The sequence below is a fragment of the Rattus rattus genome, chromosome 9 (assembly GCF_011064425.1).
Source record: "Rattus rattus isolate New Zealand chromosome 9, Rrattus_CSIRO_v1, whole genome shotgun sequence".
Lineage (NCBI taxonomy): Eukaryota > Metazoa > Chordata > Mammalia > Rodentia > Muridae > Rattus > Rattus rattus.
The window spans coordinates 95,614,601-95,631,647 of NC_046162.1; the positions used below are offsets into that span (position 1 = coordinate 95,614,601).

The 17,047-nt window shown below is 41.7% G+C and overlaps 1 protein-coding gene across 1 annotated transcript in view; it reads left to right on the plus strand.

Moving 5' to 3' along the window:
- The first annotated feature begins 1,287 nt into the window (after positions 1-1,287).
- The window catches only part of Blmh (bleomycin hydrolase), a 42,929-nt gene continuing 27,169 nt past the window's right edge, over positions 1,288-17,047 (plus strand). The window contains exons 1-6 of the mRNA XM_032912068.1: positions 1,288-1,542; positions 1,844-2,041; positions 5,549-5,658; positions 6,424-6,565; positions 7,844-7,932; positions 9,686-9,778. Of these exons, the coding sequence (XP_032767959.1) occupies positions 1,530-1,542; positions 1,844-2,041; positions 5,549-5,658; positions 6,424-6,565; positions 7,844-7,932; positions 9,686-9,778 (645 nt within the window). The 5' untranslated portion in view covers positions 1,288-1,529. The remainder of the gene's footprint in view (positions 1,543-1,843; positions 2,042-5,548; positions 5,659-6,423; positions 6,566-7,843; positions 7,933-9,685; positions 9,779-17,047) is intronic.

Genomic DNA, 17,047 nt, shown 5'->3' on the forward strand with positions numbered 1-17,047 from the left:
TTAAAGTTTTTAATTTTCATTTATCATCAGAAACTTGCTGAGGACCTGTTACACTGCATACAGTTTTATTCTTTGAATTGGGCAGGAAGTTTGAACATCGTGTGTGTGTGTGTGTGTGTGTGTGTGTGTGTGTGTGTGTGTGTGTGTGTGTGTGTGTGTGTAAGGAACTATGATTTCTTTCAGCATGAGTTTTACCTTGTTTCTTTTTTTCTTCAGAAAATGGAAAAAAAAATCACAGAATAGGGTAGTTGATGGGCTCCCTTGGAGATGGTTGCTATGTCGAATGTCAGGTTTTTAGCTAAGTCTCTCAGGGACATAGAGACTGAATTCTCAATGTCAGATGGGTGTCTGCATGTGGCTCTTTCCAGATATCAGAATTCCTCTTAACTACGGATGATTATCGATTCAAGACTTAGGTTTTAGACTCCCTGGAAAAATCTGAATAGTAAGGTTATAGTGTGCAGTTTGTACTTATTTTATATGCAGTGAATTCCCCGTGTCTTGAAAAACTGATTCGTTATCTTGGAGAGAGAGAGGGGGGGGAGAGGGAGAGAGAGAGAGAGAGAGAGAGAGAGAGAGAGAGAGAGAGAGAGAGAGAAGAATGAATGAGAGAATATGTGATTTTGTAGATATTGCCAAAAAAAAAAAATGCATGAAACTGACGTAATCATTCTTCTTAGCCCAAGCTGGGCTCAGTAGGAACCACTCATGAGCCTTGTGAAACCCAGAATGTGTAGATGAAATGAGCAGATGTGTATTTGTAGAACCGTGGTAGTAGCTTATGGGTGGGTGGGAAAGAGATTTGTTCCAAAATCCTTTCAAATACAAGAACTTCGTTCTCACTAGACTCCAAGCAACAAGTTGCAATTGGAAAAAAATGAACAGATGGGTCAGCTAAGGGCCTACAGAAAAAGCCTTTGGGTGGATTTCTTGAGATCTGCCAACCCATACTGAGGTCCCGTGGCTAATTTTGGGTCCCTCAGTTCCTTTTCACCTCATGAAACCTCTTTCTGGCTTCTCAAAAGAGTTCTGGGCATCAGTTTCCCCAATGCTAGACAGTGAGGGATCTGGGCTTATCAGCACAGAACCCTCAGTCTCCTTCCTCTAGGAGCTCGAGATTCCAGGAGGGCGCCCTTATAGCCAGGAAGAGGAATCACAGATGGCGGAGGGTGTAGCCGAGTCGAAGAGTGAGCAATGCTGGTAGTGGGGGCTGCAATCGTGGGTGGCTTCACCCAGCAGCTCTGGCTCCCGGGCTACAGTGCTGGCCCTAGCGTCAGAAAGGCCGCCCCTGTCGGCCCTCCTCCCGGGCGGGGCCAGACCCGACGGCGCTGACTCAGCAACGCGAGGGGGGAGTTTTGTCCCTCCGCGGACCCCGTTTCTCTCGGCCACCATTGAGCGGGTTTCCTTCTTCCGGCGCTTTGGGTGCGAGAACCAGGTCCGGCCAGCTAGGCAGCGGGTTGTAGTATAACCCCAGAGCTCACCTGAGGACCCTGAAAACTAACGTTTTCCCACGAGGCAGTTTGGGCACCATGAACAACGCAGGTGAGACACTGCTTGTACCACGAGTGCTTTCCGGGATCCTCTCCCGGGCTCCGTAGATCCGTGAGGCCCGGTGGCGCGAAAGGCCGTGGGGTGGGGGTTAGACTAGGTGAGGGCGGGAGAGCACCAGGAGGGAGACATCTCGTGGAGAGGATGCCCCGGGAAAGGGTTTTCTGGGTTCAGCACTCTGCAGGATGCTCTTGCGAAGTTAAATCTAGGATCTACAGTGACCCTATCTTAAAGCTGTCCCCGTCAGCCTCTTTGGGAGGGGGTATAATTATAATGGCATTTGATTTCCCCACAGGACTAAATTCGGAGAAGGTAGCTGCTTTGATCCAGAAACTAAATTCTGACCCTCAGTTCGTACTTGCCCAGAATGTCGGGACCACCCACGATCTGCTGGACATTTGTCTGAAGAGGGCCACAGTCCAGGGTGCTCAGCATGTGTTCCAGCACGTTGTGCCTCAGGAAGGCAAGCCAGTCACCAACCAGAAGAGCTCTGGTGAGGTCTTCGACTTCTTGCCTACTTTACTGACAACAGCCTATTTTGTCGTCCTGAAAACGGCCTTGGGATAATAGAGCTTTGTTGCATTGAAAGAACTTGTAGTAAGAGAATAGGTACAAAAAAAAAAAAAAAAAAAAAAAAAAAAAAAAGGCAGGCCCAAGAACATTACCTGTGTGGCAGCTTTGGTGTTGTATGGCCTGTTAGCTTTTAGTTTGTTTCCTTTTAGTTTAGTTTGTTTGTGACAGATGATGGTCTTTGAATGCGTATCACCATGCTGTTTTGATATTACGTGATGTTGGATATGTGCAATTTGTCTTCTTGCAATTTTTAATCGTAACAGTTCATCTAGAAGTAGCAGAAGATCGAAACAGCTTACAGGGGAGAGGTTGCATACAGACAAACCTAAAGCAAAGATGAGCTGTGTACTGACAGATTTGGCCTGTGCCCTTGATCACAAATAATCAATGGAAAAATATCCAAACCATAGGAGATGTCCCAGAATTGCCCTGAAATAAAAATGCATAAAATAGAAAAAAAAAAAAAAACCCAGTAAGGTGACTACAACAAAGGGTCACTATTTTTAAATATGCTCTGTGGTGGCAGTTGGAGTTGCCATGCTCATAGGTCAGTCCCTGTCGGTAGTTACTTTGTAGTGTTCCTGCGTTCTCATTCCTTGCTGGCTGAGAAGACTTGTTTTGCTGTCTGCTGTCCAGTTACAACTGTTAGAAATACATCTACACTGAGAGATTGCTTTATCTAGGAATCCGAACAGGAGAAATAGTCTCAAAAAAATTGAACTCAAGGGACCTTGCATCTTTTTTCTTTATTTGGACACTACCCCAGGTCCATGTGTCTGGACAGAAAATACAGTATTGTTACTTAAAGCAACTCAAAGCTCAAAGGATACATTTATCGTGGGTAATGTTTTGCTGTATGTGAATTATACCATAGTAAATTTGATTTTTTAAATTTTAAAGGAAAAATATATGCCCTTCCAATAATCTTCTTAACTAGTAGAAAGTACTTAGCATTTACAGGCCTTGGTTCAGAAGGACTTGGGGTGTGTGGTCTGTCAGGCTAGTTAATGTGTCACAATAATCTTCCATGGTCTGATTGCAGTCTCTTAGGGTAAGCTTGGACATTGTTAATCTGGAGCAGGTCAGGTCTTACGTGGTGTATCACTTGACTCCACATACTAATAGTGCATGAGCATAGCAGTGAACAATGTAATTTGATTTCATGAAGTATTTGTCTTAATAGCTCACCCAGGAGTAGCAGAAATAGGGATAGTGTGCGGGAGAGAGGCAGTGCACAGATAAGCCTAAAACAAAAATGTCTCTCTTCAGAAGCACAATTTATTTTTTTCTTTGTTACAGAATCATTTTTGTTCAGTGTAAAAAAAATCTGCAGAGTACCAGTGGGGGAGTGGTTTATTCTGTTTATCCACCAAGTCTTTATTCTCCGTGTGAGTGCTTTTAATATGAGAGCAGACTTTAGGAATTTTTATATGTGCCTTTTAGAAACCTTCTCATTTGCCCATGTGTTGTAGGCATGGTTTCGTACCTGTGAAAATATTATATCCACGTATGTCAAGAATTACCCTTTAATTGGGGATTTAGCTCAGTGGGAGAGCGCTTGCCAAGAAAGCAAAAGGCCCTGGGTTCGGTCCCCAGCTCCGAAAAAAAAAAAAAAAAAAAAAAAAAAAAAGAATTACCCTTTAAATTTTCCTCCAGGAGAGTGCTACCCTTAATTCAAGGCCTCATAGAGGCTCTCAGTGTTTTTTAGCTCACCTCACAGCAGAGCTGTGCTTTGGTAAAGGCATCACTCTGAAGTTACCCTAGTCTACACTAGTGTGGAATGCTCCCAGAGATTAGATTCCCTCAGTTTTGAAAGGCAAAGTATTTGAATGTTCTAAAGACATGACCTCACTTAGAAATGATGGGTGTCATTGGAAATAAACCTTTAAAAACTCAAATTGATACAGAAAGCGGTAAATTGCAGAAGCTTTGATTATGCATTTATAGGGGCAAATGAAAACATGATTATGCTCTTAATGCTTGTCATAAAATCTTCAGGGACGCTATCATGTGTGGGTTTAGAACTTTGCTGTGTCAGAAACATACTAAATGGAGGAATGGTAGTGTGCTGTGGTTGAAAATTCAGATCTAATGGTGGCAGAGATTCTGATGGCCAGGTACATACAGAGGGTATGGAGCTGGGGAAACTGAGCGGGAAAGTAGAGAAAGAGCCCTCTGGGTAGCCTCCTCCTACCTCCACTTCCCAGTGTTGGGATTACAGGCATGCACTAACTACATGTCTAGTTTATGCAGTGCTGAGGATGAAGCCAGGGTTTTACTGCATGCTAGTTAGGCTTTCTGCCAACTGAGCCACATCTCTGTCCTGGAGCAGTGGTGCCTCTTAGCATGATTTTGTTGTTGTTAACATGACTTTAAGAAACAAATACTTTTTTTCATTTATGTCTCAAGTTTTAAATTATATTTTAACTCTTAGACTGAAGTGATCCTCCTGCTACCTTCCTCCTACACTTACTTACCATGTGTATTTAAATGTTTATATAACCCAGTTAGTTAAATACCACCTTTAAAATGCAACAACTCATTAGTGAGAAAATAGCTTCTGTTAAGCTTAGCACTCACTGTAGGATGAGTGCTATTCCAATTTAAGGTTTTTGTTCATTCCAAATTAAGAGTTTTGTTCCCAAATCAATCTCAGGTGATTTGCATCTCCTTAGCTCTCTCTGTCCAGAAGCACAATGCTTATTTTTTCCAAGTTCTCAACAATTTGGGCATTGTCAAAAAGATGGACGTTTTCCCACTTTACTAATGTCTTATGAAGAACTTAAAAAAACCAAAGCATCTTTACCTTCTGCGTCTTTTTTGGACATCATGTAATCTATTCATGATCTCTGTTCATTTTCTTTCAGTGTTTCTAGGTTATCCTAGAACTCACTACATTATCCAGGCTAACCTTGAACTCATAGCAATCTTCTTGCCTCAGCCTCCCAAGTACTGGGGTCACAGGTATGTGCCACCATGCCTAACCTAGAAGATCTCTCTCTCTCTCTCTCTCTCTCTCTCTCTCTCTCTCTCTCTCTCCTGTGTGTGTGTTAAAAATGCTAAACCTCTCTGTGTGACTACATATCTTTTGTTTTGCTTCGGATTTAATATTTCTGTTCTGGGTTGAGGATGTAGCTAAGTTGGTGGAATGCCTAGCATGCACGAATTCCTGTATCACATCAAGCCAAGCATGGTGACATATACATAAAATTCTGAAGGAGGAGAATCAGGAGTTCATAGTAGGCTCCAGGACAAGGTGGGCTACATGGTATTTTGTCTTTAAAACAAGCAAACAAATGTGATATTTCTGTGATTTCCTATTTAGTCTCAATGTCCAGCTCTTCCCATGGCTTTGATTTTAGAAGTGCAGTTGGAGCATTGTGGTCTATAAACAGTCATAACGTCTTGGTTTCCTTTCTCGTTGTAGGACGATGCTGGATCTTTTCTTGTTTGAATGTTATGAGACTTCCATTCATGAAAAAATTTAACATTGAAGAATTTGAGTTTAGTCAGTCTTACCTGTTTTTTTGGGACAAGGTAGGGAATTGACCTTGCATGGTTTCTTTCTGTTTTCGTAGCAGCCCTAGTTAGGGACAGCCTTTATATTATTTCGCTTTTCTCGTTACTGTATGTCTTTATTATACACGTGATACCATTCTGATTTCCCTAGTCTCAGAACTCTACCTTCTCGAAGGCCTTTCCTTATTTTCCCTTTGTGGTGTTAGGGTCAGTGCCAGGGTCTCTGGTGTGCTGTTGATTCGAGCGCCAGCCACACAGCTGCTTTCTGTGTGGTAGGTGGCTGTGTTCTCTGAAGAAATAGCAAATCTACGAACTCATTGCTTGTACTGTCTTTATTTAAAATGTAAAACTTTGTTTTTACCATTTCCCTTTCCAGTATCTTTACTCAGATCATCTGGTCTTTTAAGCACCCAGTTTTTTCATTTGGTAGCACTTTTCTGAAGACAGAATAACAAATATTTTTATTTCTTTTGAAAATACTTAAAATATAACTGTCCATTAGATGTTTACTGATTAAAAACACTAAAATAGCAGGATTTATTTCAACATTGGAATGTATGTGCAGCACACGGATGTAGTATGTTGAAATATATATGCAAGTATAAGAAAGAACTTCAGATATAATTTCGAAGCCAAATGCTGGTATTTAATTACCCATGTCAGTTTTAGAAATGTCTTAGTGGCGTCCTTGGTTGGCCCAGGAGCCCATTCTACTGATCATGCATGCCCGTGACATGATGGGCTCCCCTTGCCTCTAAGTTTATGTATGCTCTCTTACTTTAGGTCGAACGCTGTTACTTCTTCTTGAATGCTTTTGTGGACACAGCCCAGAAAAAAGAGCCTGAAGATGGAAGACTGGTGCAGTATTTGCTTATGAACCCTACAAATGATGGTGGACAGTGGGATATGCTTGTCAATATTGTTGGTGAGAGCCTTTCTCTAATGGGATTCCAAGCCCTGCCACTGGGAATAGGGCATTTCTTCAGTGGTTATATAGACAGTGACTGTCTTCCAAGAAGGTTACATAGTTATGAACTTTTACTACTTATTCTCACTTGTGAAGCCCATCTCTTCTAAAGAAATAGATACTATGGTTTGGTTGGAGAAGAATTAATTAGGAGTAACTTCCCATAAAAACAACAACAACAACAAAACCACTGAGAGGCTGGAGAGAGGGCTCAGTGACTAAAGAGCACTGGTTGCTCTTCCAGAGGTTCCAGGTTCTATTTCCAGCACCCACATGTGGCCCATAACCATCAGGGTATTAAACATTCTCACAGATATACTTGCAGGCAAACATCCGTACACATCAAAATAGCTTTAAGGAAAGCACGGAGGAGTCAGGAAGCACAGTGGTAGGGTTAAAGAGATGGGTAAGCAGTTAAGAGTACCTACTCCTGTTACAGGAGACCCAAGGTAAGGTCCCAGCACCTGTAATTCCAGACACTCTTCTGGCCTCTTCAGGCACACACATGGTGCATGTAAATAAATGCAGGCAAAACCGTCATAAAACAAATAGGAAAAGAAAAAATTGTTTTGGAGGTCTTGGTCAATGGCAGAGAGCTTGCCTGGCGTACACATGGCCCCAGGTTTGATCCCCAGTAGTGCAAACAGCAGCAACCAAACAACAGAGCAAGCAACCAGAACCCTGACTTGTTTGAAAATGACCTTATCTGAACGTTTTCCTCTGGGAGAAGTGCAGAGTACTTTATAAAACATGATAGGTAAAAATATCAGAATTAATTTCAAGGTAGATAACTGCATTTTAAAAGCCTGTTTTTAAGGGACAGGAGGTATGGTTCAGTAGTAAGGTACTTTTCACAGTGTGCTCAAGGCCCTAGGTTCAGTGTGCAGAATCAAACAAACCAGTGAACATGGACGTGTCTGGGGTGAAGTTCAGTAGGAAGAGTGTTGCCTGGCATGCACAAGGCTCTGGGTTCAGTCCTCAGCACTGAATAAACCAGGTCTACTGTAGTGCTCTACCTCTTGGGGTAGAGGCAGAAAGGCCAGAAGTTCAAGGTTATTCTAAGCCACAGATGGAGTTTGAAGACAGCCTGGGCTATATGAACCTTCTCAAACATGTAAACAAACCCCACTTCTGTTTATTAGTACAGCCTATTTTAAAGAAGCCAATAACCTCACGAGGATTTCTAATAAGAATTTATTTTCACTTTATTGGACACTAAAATTTATTGTCTTTTAGAAAAATACGGTGTTGTCCCTAAGAAATGCTTCCCTGAATCGCATACGACAGAGGCTACCAGAAGAATGAATGATATTCTGAATCACAAGGTACATAATAGGAGGAGAGATTGGGCTAGTATCTAAACTATAAATGATTTTTTTTCCTTGGTTTTTTGGTCTTTTGTTACAGGGTTTCTTTGTGTAGCTCTGGCTGCCCTGGAACTAGCTCTGTAGACCAGACTGGCCTCCAACTCACAAGATCCATCTTCCTCTGCCTCCAGAGGGATTAAAGGCATGCACCACCATAACCTGGCCTGTAACTGTTTTTTAAAGAGACATGATGGTTGAGGAGGGGGAACATCCTTATAGAAGAAGGGGAGAGGGATGGGATAAGGGGCTTATGGATGGGAAACCAGGAAAGGAATAGCATTTGAAATGTAAATAAAAAATATTAAATAAAAAAAAGAGAGACATGATAACTATTGAAATAAAAGTCTTTCAAAAGCAGTGTGACTACACGTTAACTTCAAGAAATCATTAAGGGGGCTGGAGAGATGGCTCAGTGGTTAATAGCACTGGCTACTCTTCCAGAGGTCCTGAGTTCAGTTCCCAGCAACCACATGGTGGCTCACAATCATCCATAATGGGATCTGATGCCCTCTTCTGGTGTGTCTGAAGACAGCTACAGTGTACTCATGGATAAAATAAAAAAATAAATATTTTAAAAGGAGAGGGCATAAACCTCCCTCAAAAAAAAAGTCTCCCCCAACCAAACAAACAAAAAGAAATCATTAAGATTACTGTGTTTTGTTTCTGTTAATTTTAGTGTTTTCTCATACATATTCAAGGAAAAGGATCCTGGGTTCAGTTAACATGGGTCTCCACACACACGCTTCTGTGCTACTCACTTGGCTTCTAGTAGAGACGGAATGAGCCTCTTCATGCACTAGCAAAACCAAGCAAACAATTTGTAAGACTTCTTTTAACAGTGTACTTTGTTCTTAGGCTTACCCAGACCACATCAGTGTGGTTCAGCCACCCACTGAGGATTTGATGTAGTCACTAAACTGTTTTTTATGGCTTAAGTAACCTTAATGAATCATTTCTCCTCCACATTTTCCCAGGGCTGGTTAAAGCCCTAGTGTGGTGGTGCTCTGCTTGCCAGATCTCTTTTTTAAGAACTGGGAGTTGCCAAAATCTGCCACTCTTATCTACAAGGCTGAAATTAGATCTGTTATCCCCAGGGAAAAGAGTGCATTTAAAAATAAATATAGATATGTTTCCCCAGTATTAAATGTAGACTGTTTTCTACCCACAAAACTCTGGGGACTTTTATCCAAAGGATCATAAACCTTAACTTTGGATTTTATTTTGAGCAAGAACAAGTCGCTTTCGCACTGTAGTTCAGATTTTGGAATCTCCTTAGTGTTGGGATTCTTTCCAAAATGAAAGAAACAAAAGCCATGTTGGGGGTTGATGCAGTCATGGTCATAGTGACTGGCAGAGAAGGTAATGCTAACGGCAAACAGAATTCTCACTAAGAATGTGTAAGAGTTCTGACTGGTGATGGTCTGCCTCCTGCTTTTCTAAGGGTGCTGGGCACTGACCCAGATGTCCCTCCCTCCTCACACAGAGGACTGTGAGTCACAGAGCAAGATCAATTGGATCCAGTATTCTTTGGGAATAATCCGCATTTCTTCTCCTTATTGAAAGTATTTTTCACTATCTGTGTAAGGGGACCATTTGGTGAAAAGCATTTGTTTTTATAAACTTTGCCCAGGGCATTAGCTGTGTTGTGGGAATATGTTAGTTTTTAACAGCTTGTGTAACTACTGGAATGCTGAATAAGTTTCTATCATAGATGAGAGAATTCTGTATACGGCTTCGGAACCTGGTACACAGTGGAGCAACCAAAGGAGAGATCTCATCCACACAAGATGCCATGATGGAGGAGGTAATAATTATTTGGACATTGTGGCTTGCCTAAAAATCTCCCAGAGTCTCCTGGTAAGGCCATCATGGGGTGTAGTCACTGGAGCGAATGTTTAATTGAATGAAAGCTACTGTTTTCATTTCAAGGTAGAGATAAAAGGATCAAGAATTCAAGGTCAGCTTCTGCTGTATAATCTTGGCCACAAGATACCCTGTCCCAACAAAACAGAACAGCTACTCATTCTAAAGCTGAAAAAAAATAGGTGAAATTTATAGTTGTCTGCATTTTAAGGACTTGTACTGAGGTTTCCTAATTCCTAGTTTAGTTTAGGTTCTATATAAAAAATGTTTTATGCATTTTGTAAATAAAGCCTTCTGTGAGTTTGGCACTAAGGGAATAAAGATGAGAAGGCAAGTTTCTGTTCTCAGAAACTCAGGCTTCGTGTGGCATTGTCGCCTCTTCCCCTCTCGCAGTCACGTGTGCTTCTCCATGATTCAGGTTATGTAAAAAGGATATTTGAACCAGCAGTAGGAAGTTACCATGTGACTAGCAAGGACTACCAACCCAGACAGAGGAGATGGTGTATATAGGAGGGTGGGATGTAAAGGGATCTGGGGTAAACAGCAGAACGTTTAGGTTTATTCTGCAAGAATAAAGATGAGGGGCTGTTGATGGTTAAAATTTGCCAAGTAGATATTTGGTGTTAACAGCTTTTGTCATCAAAGGAGATGAGAGTCTTTACTAATAATATCCATATTCAGTACTAATAGATGTGAAGCTGAAATCCTCTGAAAAGAGCAGAGGTCACCTTCTCCAGCCTGTGGGCACACTGGGGACCACTGTTTAAGATGGGGGATGGAGGGGCATACATTTTTGGTACTTCATGGACAACATTGATGTTCAGGGGAGGCAGTGTAGGCACAGAGGAGCATGTCTACAGGGTGCTGATGTCTCCCCTGCTCAGTGTTCAGGGGAGGCAGTGTAGGCACAGAGGAGCATGTCTACAGGGTACTGATGTCTTCCCCGCTCAGCTGCCTTCCCAGGGACAGCTTCCTTAATCTAACGTCAAGTCTTGCTTTGCTCATGGGTTACAAATGCAGTGTCTGACATGGCTGCTGTTACTTACGTATTAGAACAGATGAGTGCGCAACATTTGTTTGCTAAGTACATTTAAATTATATTCAGTGTTCCTAAATGTCCTATTGAAGGACAGGATCAGGACAGGAGGAACGGGACTTAGAGTTAGATAGACTTAAATTTTGACCTGGTTACCTATGTCCTGTTGTCTTGGGTAGCTCACTAACCTGAGACTCAGTTTGGGATTTAAAGTACTTCCCTCCTTGGAATGGTGGGAAGGCATGAGGTGACAGGGAGGTCAAATAAGGAATTAAATGTCAGAATGCAAGGTACTAGTGCCCCGAACATAGCAAATATTCAGTTCCATGTCTTCCCTTCCTGTTTCCAATGATGCTTTCTGTTGAGGCCATTTATCCTAACCTGTATTAACTTGCAATTTGATTAAGGTAATGGGAACTTAGCAGGGATGAAGACTGTACAATCAGGGTTCAGCAAGTGACTCAGCAGATACTAATCAGTGCCTCCAAGCCTGAGGACCCGTCTTTGGGATCTACAGGTGGAAGGGAAGATGGAATCCTGTCAGTTATCCTCTGGTTTCCGCACATGTATGCACAAATATATAAGTGAATGTAGTCATTTTTAAAAGGATTGTGCTAATGGTTATGGAAAAGATTCAGATAGTATTTTCTTAAAGATTTATTTTTACTTTATGAGTCTTTTGCCTGCATGTATGTTAAGTACAGAAAGTACAGTGCAGTGCCCACCAACGTCAGAAGAAGGCATCAGTTCCTCAAATTGGAGTTATAGGCAGTTTTGAGCTGCCATTTGGGTGGCTGGGTCATCCTCAAGAACAAATGCTCTTAACTGCCCAAGCTATCTCTCCAGCCTCCAAATACTACTTCTTGTAGATCATAAATATCATATTGGCCTGTGGTATTTGTTTTAATGATCCTTGAATTAATAATATGTCTTAAGATTTATGTCCTAACCATAGGATTAGTAGAGGACAATGAATGACACAGAATTAGAGCCATATAATTTTACGTTTTGTTTTGTTTTCTTCTCTTACTCCTACCTTGAAATTCAGAGATACTGCTTTACCAAGTTCTGGGTATGGGTGTTTTGTAAGATTGTTTACTTAAAGATTTATTCCATCCATTCACTAGAAAATCTATGTGGTAGATTTTTAATTTTTTATAATCCCTTATAACTCTTCATCATTGAACCTTACTCTTTGTTAATGAAGAGTCTAGCTTCATTTAAAGGCACAAATTAGTACCTATGTTTTACCTAGCCTTATGGGCAAGTCTCAGTGATGACTTCAGTAATAATTATGAAGCCAGGATAGCTTGGAATTTGTTTATGCCAAAGGCATTCTTTCAGAGAGGAGCGTAGGTGGTTTGTGGACATGATAGATTCAGCAGATCTGTTGTGGAATCATGTAGCCACATCAATTACAGGTGTTCTCCGTGGGCTTACTCTTTAACCCTCAGATCCCTTCAGGATTATTAATATGTTCTCTTTCAAAATGTGGTATGTTAAAAATAAATCCTAAATAAAGACCAAAACTAGTACTTGTCAGTGCTATAAAAAGGGACAGGAAGTAATTTTGATGGCTTAGGAAACTTTATAGCAGTGGTTCTTAAAAACAGTGGGACTGGACAGTTGACTCAATGGTTAAGAGCACTGGATGCTTTTCCAGAGGACCCAGGGTCAGTTTCTAGTACCCACATAATGGCTCATAACCATCTGTAATTCCAGTTCTAGGGGTCCTATACATCTGGGCACCAGGCGTCCATGTAGGTAGACACTCATTCACATAAAATAAAAAGTAAATGAACCTACTAGTTGGTGGTGGCACATGGCTTTAATTGAAGCACTCAGAGGCAGATACAGAGGCAGCTAGATCTTTGAGTTTGAGGCCAGCCTAGTCTACAGAGTAAGTTCTAGGATGGCCAGGGGTACACAGAAACCCTGTCTTAAAAAAAGCAATAAATAAACAAACCTTAAAACAAAACTTTGAGCTGAGGATTCAGCTCAGTGGTATAGCATTTGCTTAGCATGTTAAGGTCTTGAATGTCCAGAGATTAGGAAGTGGGAGGCTCTGTGTGTATGTGCGTCATGTATTGCAGGAGCCTGCAGGGTCAGAAGAGGCCATTGAATCCCTACAACTGGAGTCATAGTGGTTGAGTCCTCCACAGGAGCGCAAATGCTTTTAACCATTGCCACCTCTCCAGCCTCTAAAGCTTATTAAAAGAACAGTGTAGGGCTGGAGAGATGGCTCATGTTAAGAGCACTGACTGGGGTTGGGGATTTAGTCAGCGGTAGAGCGCTTGCCCAGAAGCACAAGGTCCCCAGCTCCGAAAAAAAAAAAAAAAAAAAAGAAAAAGAAAAAAAAGAGCACTGACTGCTCTTCCAGAGGTCCTGAGTTCAATCCCCAGCAACCACATGGTGGCTCACAACCATCTGTAATGGGATCTGATGCCCTCTTCTGGTGTGTCTGAAGACAGCAACAGTGTACTTACATACATAAAATAAATAAATAAATCTTTAAAAAAAAAAAAGAACAGTGTACATGTATGTAGATATGTGTGAGAGTGCAGTGTCCCAGGACACCAGAAGAGGGTATGAGATAAGAGGCATGCTGGTGGTGTAAGCCACTTGATGGAGGTGATTGGAACCTAGCTCAGATCCTCTGCAAGTGCAGCTAGCACTCTAGCCACTCTTAACAATCTCTGCAACCCCAGGATTCGTATTTTACTTGTCTAGATTGGTCTTCCTAAGGTCAAAGCTGGGCTAAGAATGACAAGAGCGAGCAAGGTAGGGGAGAGCAAGGACAAACACCCCACGCCCCAGGGTGGAAGAAGCTGGTGTTTCTGAGTAACAGAAAGGCAGTGTGACTTGAGTCTGGAAAGTGAGGGTGGAATGGAGTGGAAAGGATCACAGAGAAAATGGGAACTGGTTCAGTATAGGACCCAGAGCTGTGGGGAAGACACTGCATCTTATTCTTAGTAAGGAAGCTTTTAGGGACTTTAGCCCAGTATTTTGTTTAAAATATTTGTACTTTCAAGCTGGGCACTGTAGCACACACCTGTAATTTTAGCATTAGGGAAGCTGAAGCAGGAGAATCACAAGGTGGAGACCAGTATAGCTATATAAGACCCTGTAATTCTAGTTCTATAAGACAAGGAACGCATGTGTGTATGCATACATGCATGTGTGCATGCAAGGATAGAGAGATACCTTCATTCTGAGTACTTTGAGAGCAGATTGGAGATACAGAAACCAGATGGAAAGTTAATTGTAACCACAGGCGAGAGCTTACAGCAGCTTGGGCAAGGTTAGTGCGAGTGAGAATGGCGAACAGTGACATCTCAGCTCTATCTGGAAGGGATGCTGTTAGGGCTTGCCAGTGAGCTCTCTGCAAGGCAAGGCAGGGTGATGTCATGGTATCTTGAGGGAAGATTGTAGATCTGAGGGAAGGCTTTGGGCAGGAATAGGGAATAGGATGTGGGAAAATAATGTGAAGGAGAGACATCATAATTGCCAAGATTTGAGAGGAAGGGAAGAGATATGATCTAATGAAGGACTTGCAAACTTTAAAGTCTATGTAGCATATCACAGAAAATATAGATTGCTTGAGTGGGTTCACCATGGGATGTATGTCTTGCACCTCTCTGGATCAATCCCCCAAACTCTCTGGTTACCCCATGAGCTCATTAACTCTTTTTTTTTTAAAGATTGATTTATTTATTATATATAAGTACACTGTCTCTGTCTTCAGACACACCAGAGAAGGGCACCAGATCTCATTAAGATGGTTGTGAGCCACCATGTGGTTGCTGGGATTTGAACTCAGGACCTCTGGAAGAGCAGTCAGTGCTCTTAACCACTGAGCCACCTCTCCAGCCCAAGCTCATTAACTCTTAACATCCCAGAGCAGCACCTGGTGTGCCTTACACATCTTTGCTCTGTCCGAAGATAGACTTCATGCCTTTAAGTCTTCTTATCTAGGAAGTTGATTTTTGTTTTTAAGCAGCCCCTGCCCTTGTCTTCTCCATCAGGAAACAGTAGAGAATGTTTTCCTCCTGTCCCCTCTCTGTGTTACTTAGTCACAGAGGTTCATTAGGTAATACTCTGACCTCCTGAACTGCCTTCAGAGTTCACATCCTTATGAAGGTGCTGTGGTCAGACTGTCCGTGGTTCATTTTACCTTTAAACCGAGTTTCTCTATCAGTAAAAGTAGGAAGTTCCGGTGATTGATTTCTTAAGAACATTGTAGCAAACTGGGCTCTGAGGTACATACCTGTAATCTCTCTCCTTGGGAAGCTGAGGCAGGAGGATTGCAAACTTGAGCTACTCTAAATTAAATAGTAAGACAATATCTCAAAACAAAATTATCATTGTAGCTTTGGACTTTAGAACAATGAGAGTAACTGAGTTTTACTGCGTCTTAGACTTTTTGATTTCCTGAATAACCATTGCTTCTAAGATTGTGACACCTCTACACAGTTCCAACTTTCTGAAGCGGTTTTCTCTGACCTATTGTCTCTGTCTAGCCTTCCGTCCATTCACTGTCTACTGATGGCTGGCTTTAAGTTCTCTAATTCTCACCTTGGGAATATTTGACTGTCCTCCCCTGGTACATCCTTCTTCCCTCCCCTGTCTGACTTCTCCATCTTCCAGATATGACCACATGCAAGAGAATTAACTCCTCTCCACTGTGTGTCTTTAAATAGAGGGCCAGTGTTCGGAAGCCTGTGCTTTTTGTGTTTTTTTTTTTTTTTCTTTTCCCTTTCCTTATGCTGATATTCATTTGCCATGTTAGATGCCAATTAAAATAGAATTTCTTTGCAAAACTAGACTCAAAATGTATACTCTGCCTCCTTAGAAGATGTATTTATTGGTGTTCTTCCTGCATGTATGTGTGTGTGAGGGCATCAGACCCCCGGAACTGGAGTTACAGATGGTTTTGAGCTGCTGGGAATTGGACCCCGGTCTTTTCAAAGAGCAACCAGTGCTCTTACCTGTTAAGCCAACTCTCCAGCCCCCTCAGAAGATGCATTTAACTAGAGATAGGAATTAGATCTTTCTTATACAAACTTCAGCTTTCCTCGAGGGTTATAGGTTAGTAGAGAAGATCACACATTCCAGAGTAAGAGTAGTTTAAATTTCTGACTTAATTACCAATTAAGGTAATCAGGGATTGAAAGCCAGGTGGCCTCAAGAGGCATGTGCCACCATGCTCAGCCTGGCTTCTCTTGACTGCCTTCTTCCAAAGGTGCGAGGGGAAAGGATCTCAGTGGTCAAAGACATGAGAGTTTTTTCTCAGTAACTTAATACTGAAAAGAATAACTAAAAAGCATTGATTTTTTTTTTTTTAAATCAAAATCAACAAGACCACATAATTATTGGGTTGGGGTTTGGAAAAATAGAATCAGATGCAGGGGTCTCTGTGCTGTTTATCTTTGTGCTTTTAGTTTTCCATTGTTTTGGAAAGCCCACATTGCCTAAGCCCATCCTCTTGATGGTATTAGTACTTTTTCTTAAAACAAGGTTGACTTAGATCTTTGGCTCCAAAATCACAGTTACAAGACACAGACAAGGTACATGCACTTAGCATGTTCTAGGCATTGGAAATTTAACACTGGACAAATGAGATAGGGCTTCCTAGTTCTGTGAGTTTACTTTCTAGTAGATAGACAAATAAAATATGTAAAAAGCATAGGTGTCCCATTGAGAAAATGTAGGGAAGAGCAGGGACCAGGAGGACAATGAGGATCCCAAAGTCACAAGTGCTTCTTTCTCACCAGTGGCTCAGTGGGAGATTCTAATGTGTGACCATACTCTGGGGGACATGACTCACTCTTGGCTCACTCTTGTGCATCGCCTGTGTTATGAGTGCCAGTTAAGTTTTGTGAGACTCAGATGACACTCCTGCTCTGTCCACCAGAGAGCAGACTTGAATATTCAATAGCGTTACTTTCGTATCTTTGAAACTAGTGTTATTTCAGAAGAGACTCTTGTATGTCAAGAAAATATAGTCTCGTGAGCCTCAGAGATTGTACCTTGGAATGTTTCTTAATTAAAGTTCATTTGCTATTAGTGACTGGAGCCAGACGTTCCTTCCACATCACTGTGATGGGTTCAAAGGTAAATGACTTTGGATAATTTATAGCCATTACAAACAACTTAATAGCAAAACCACACGTC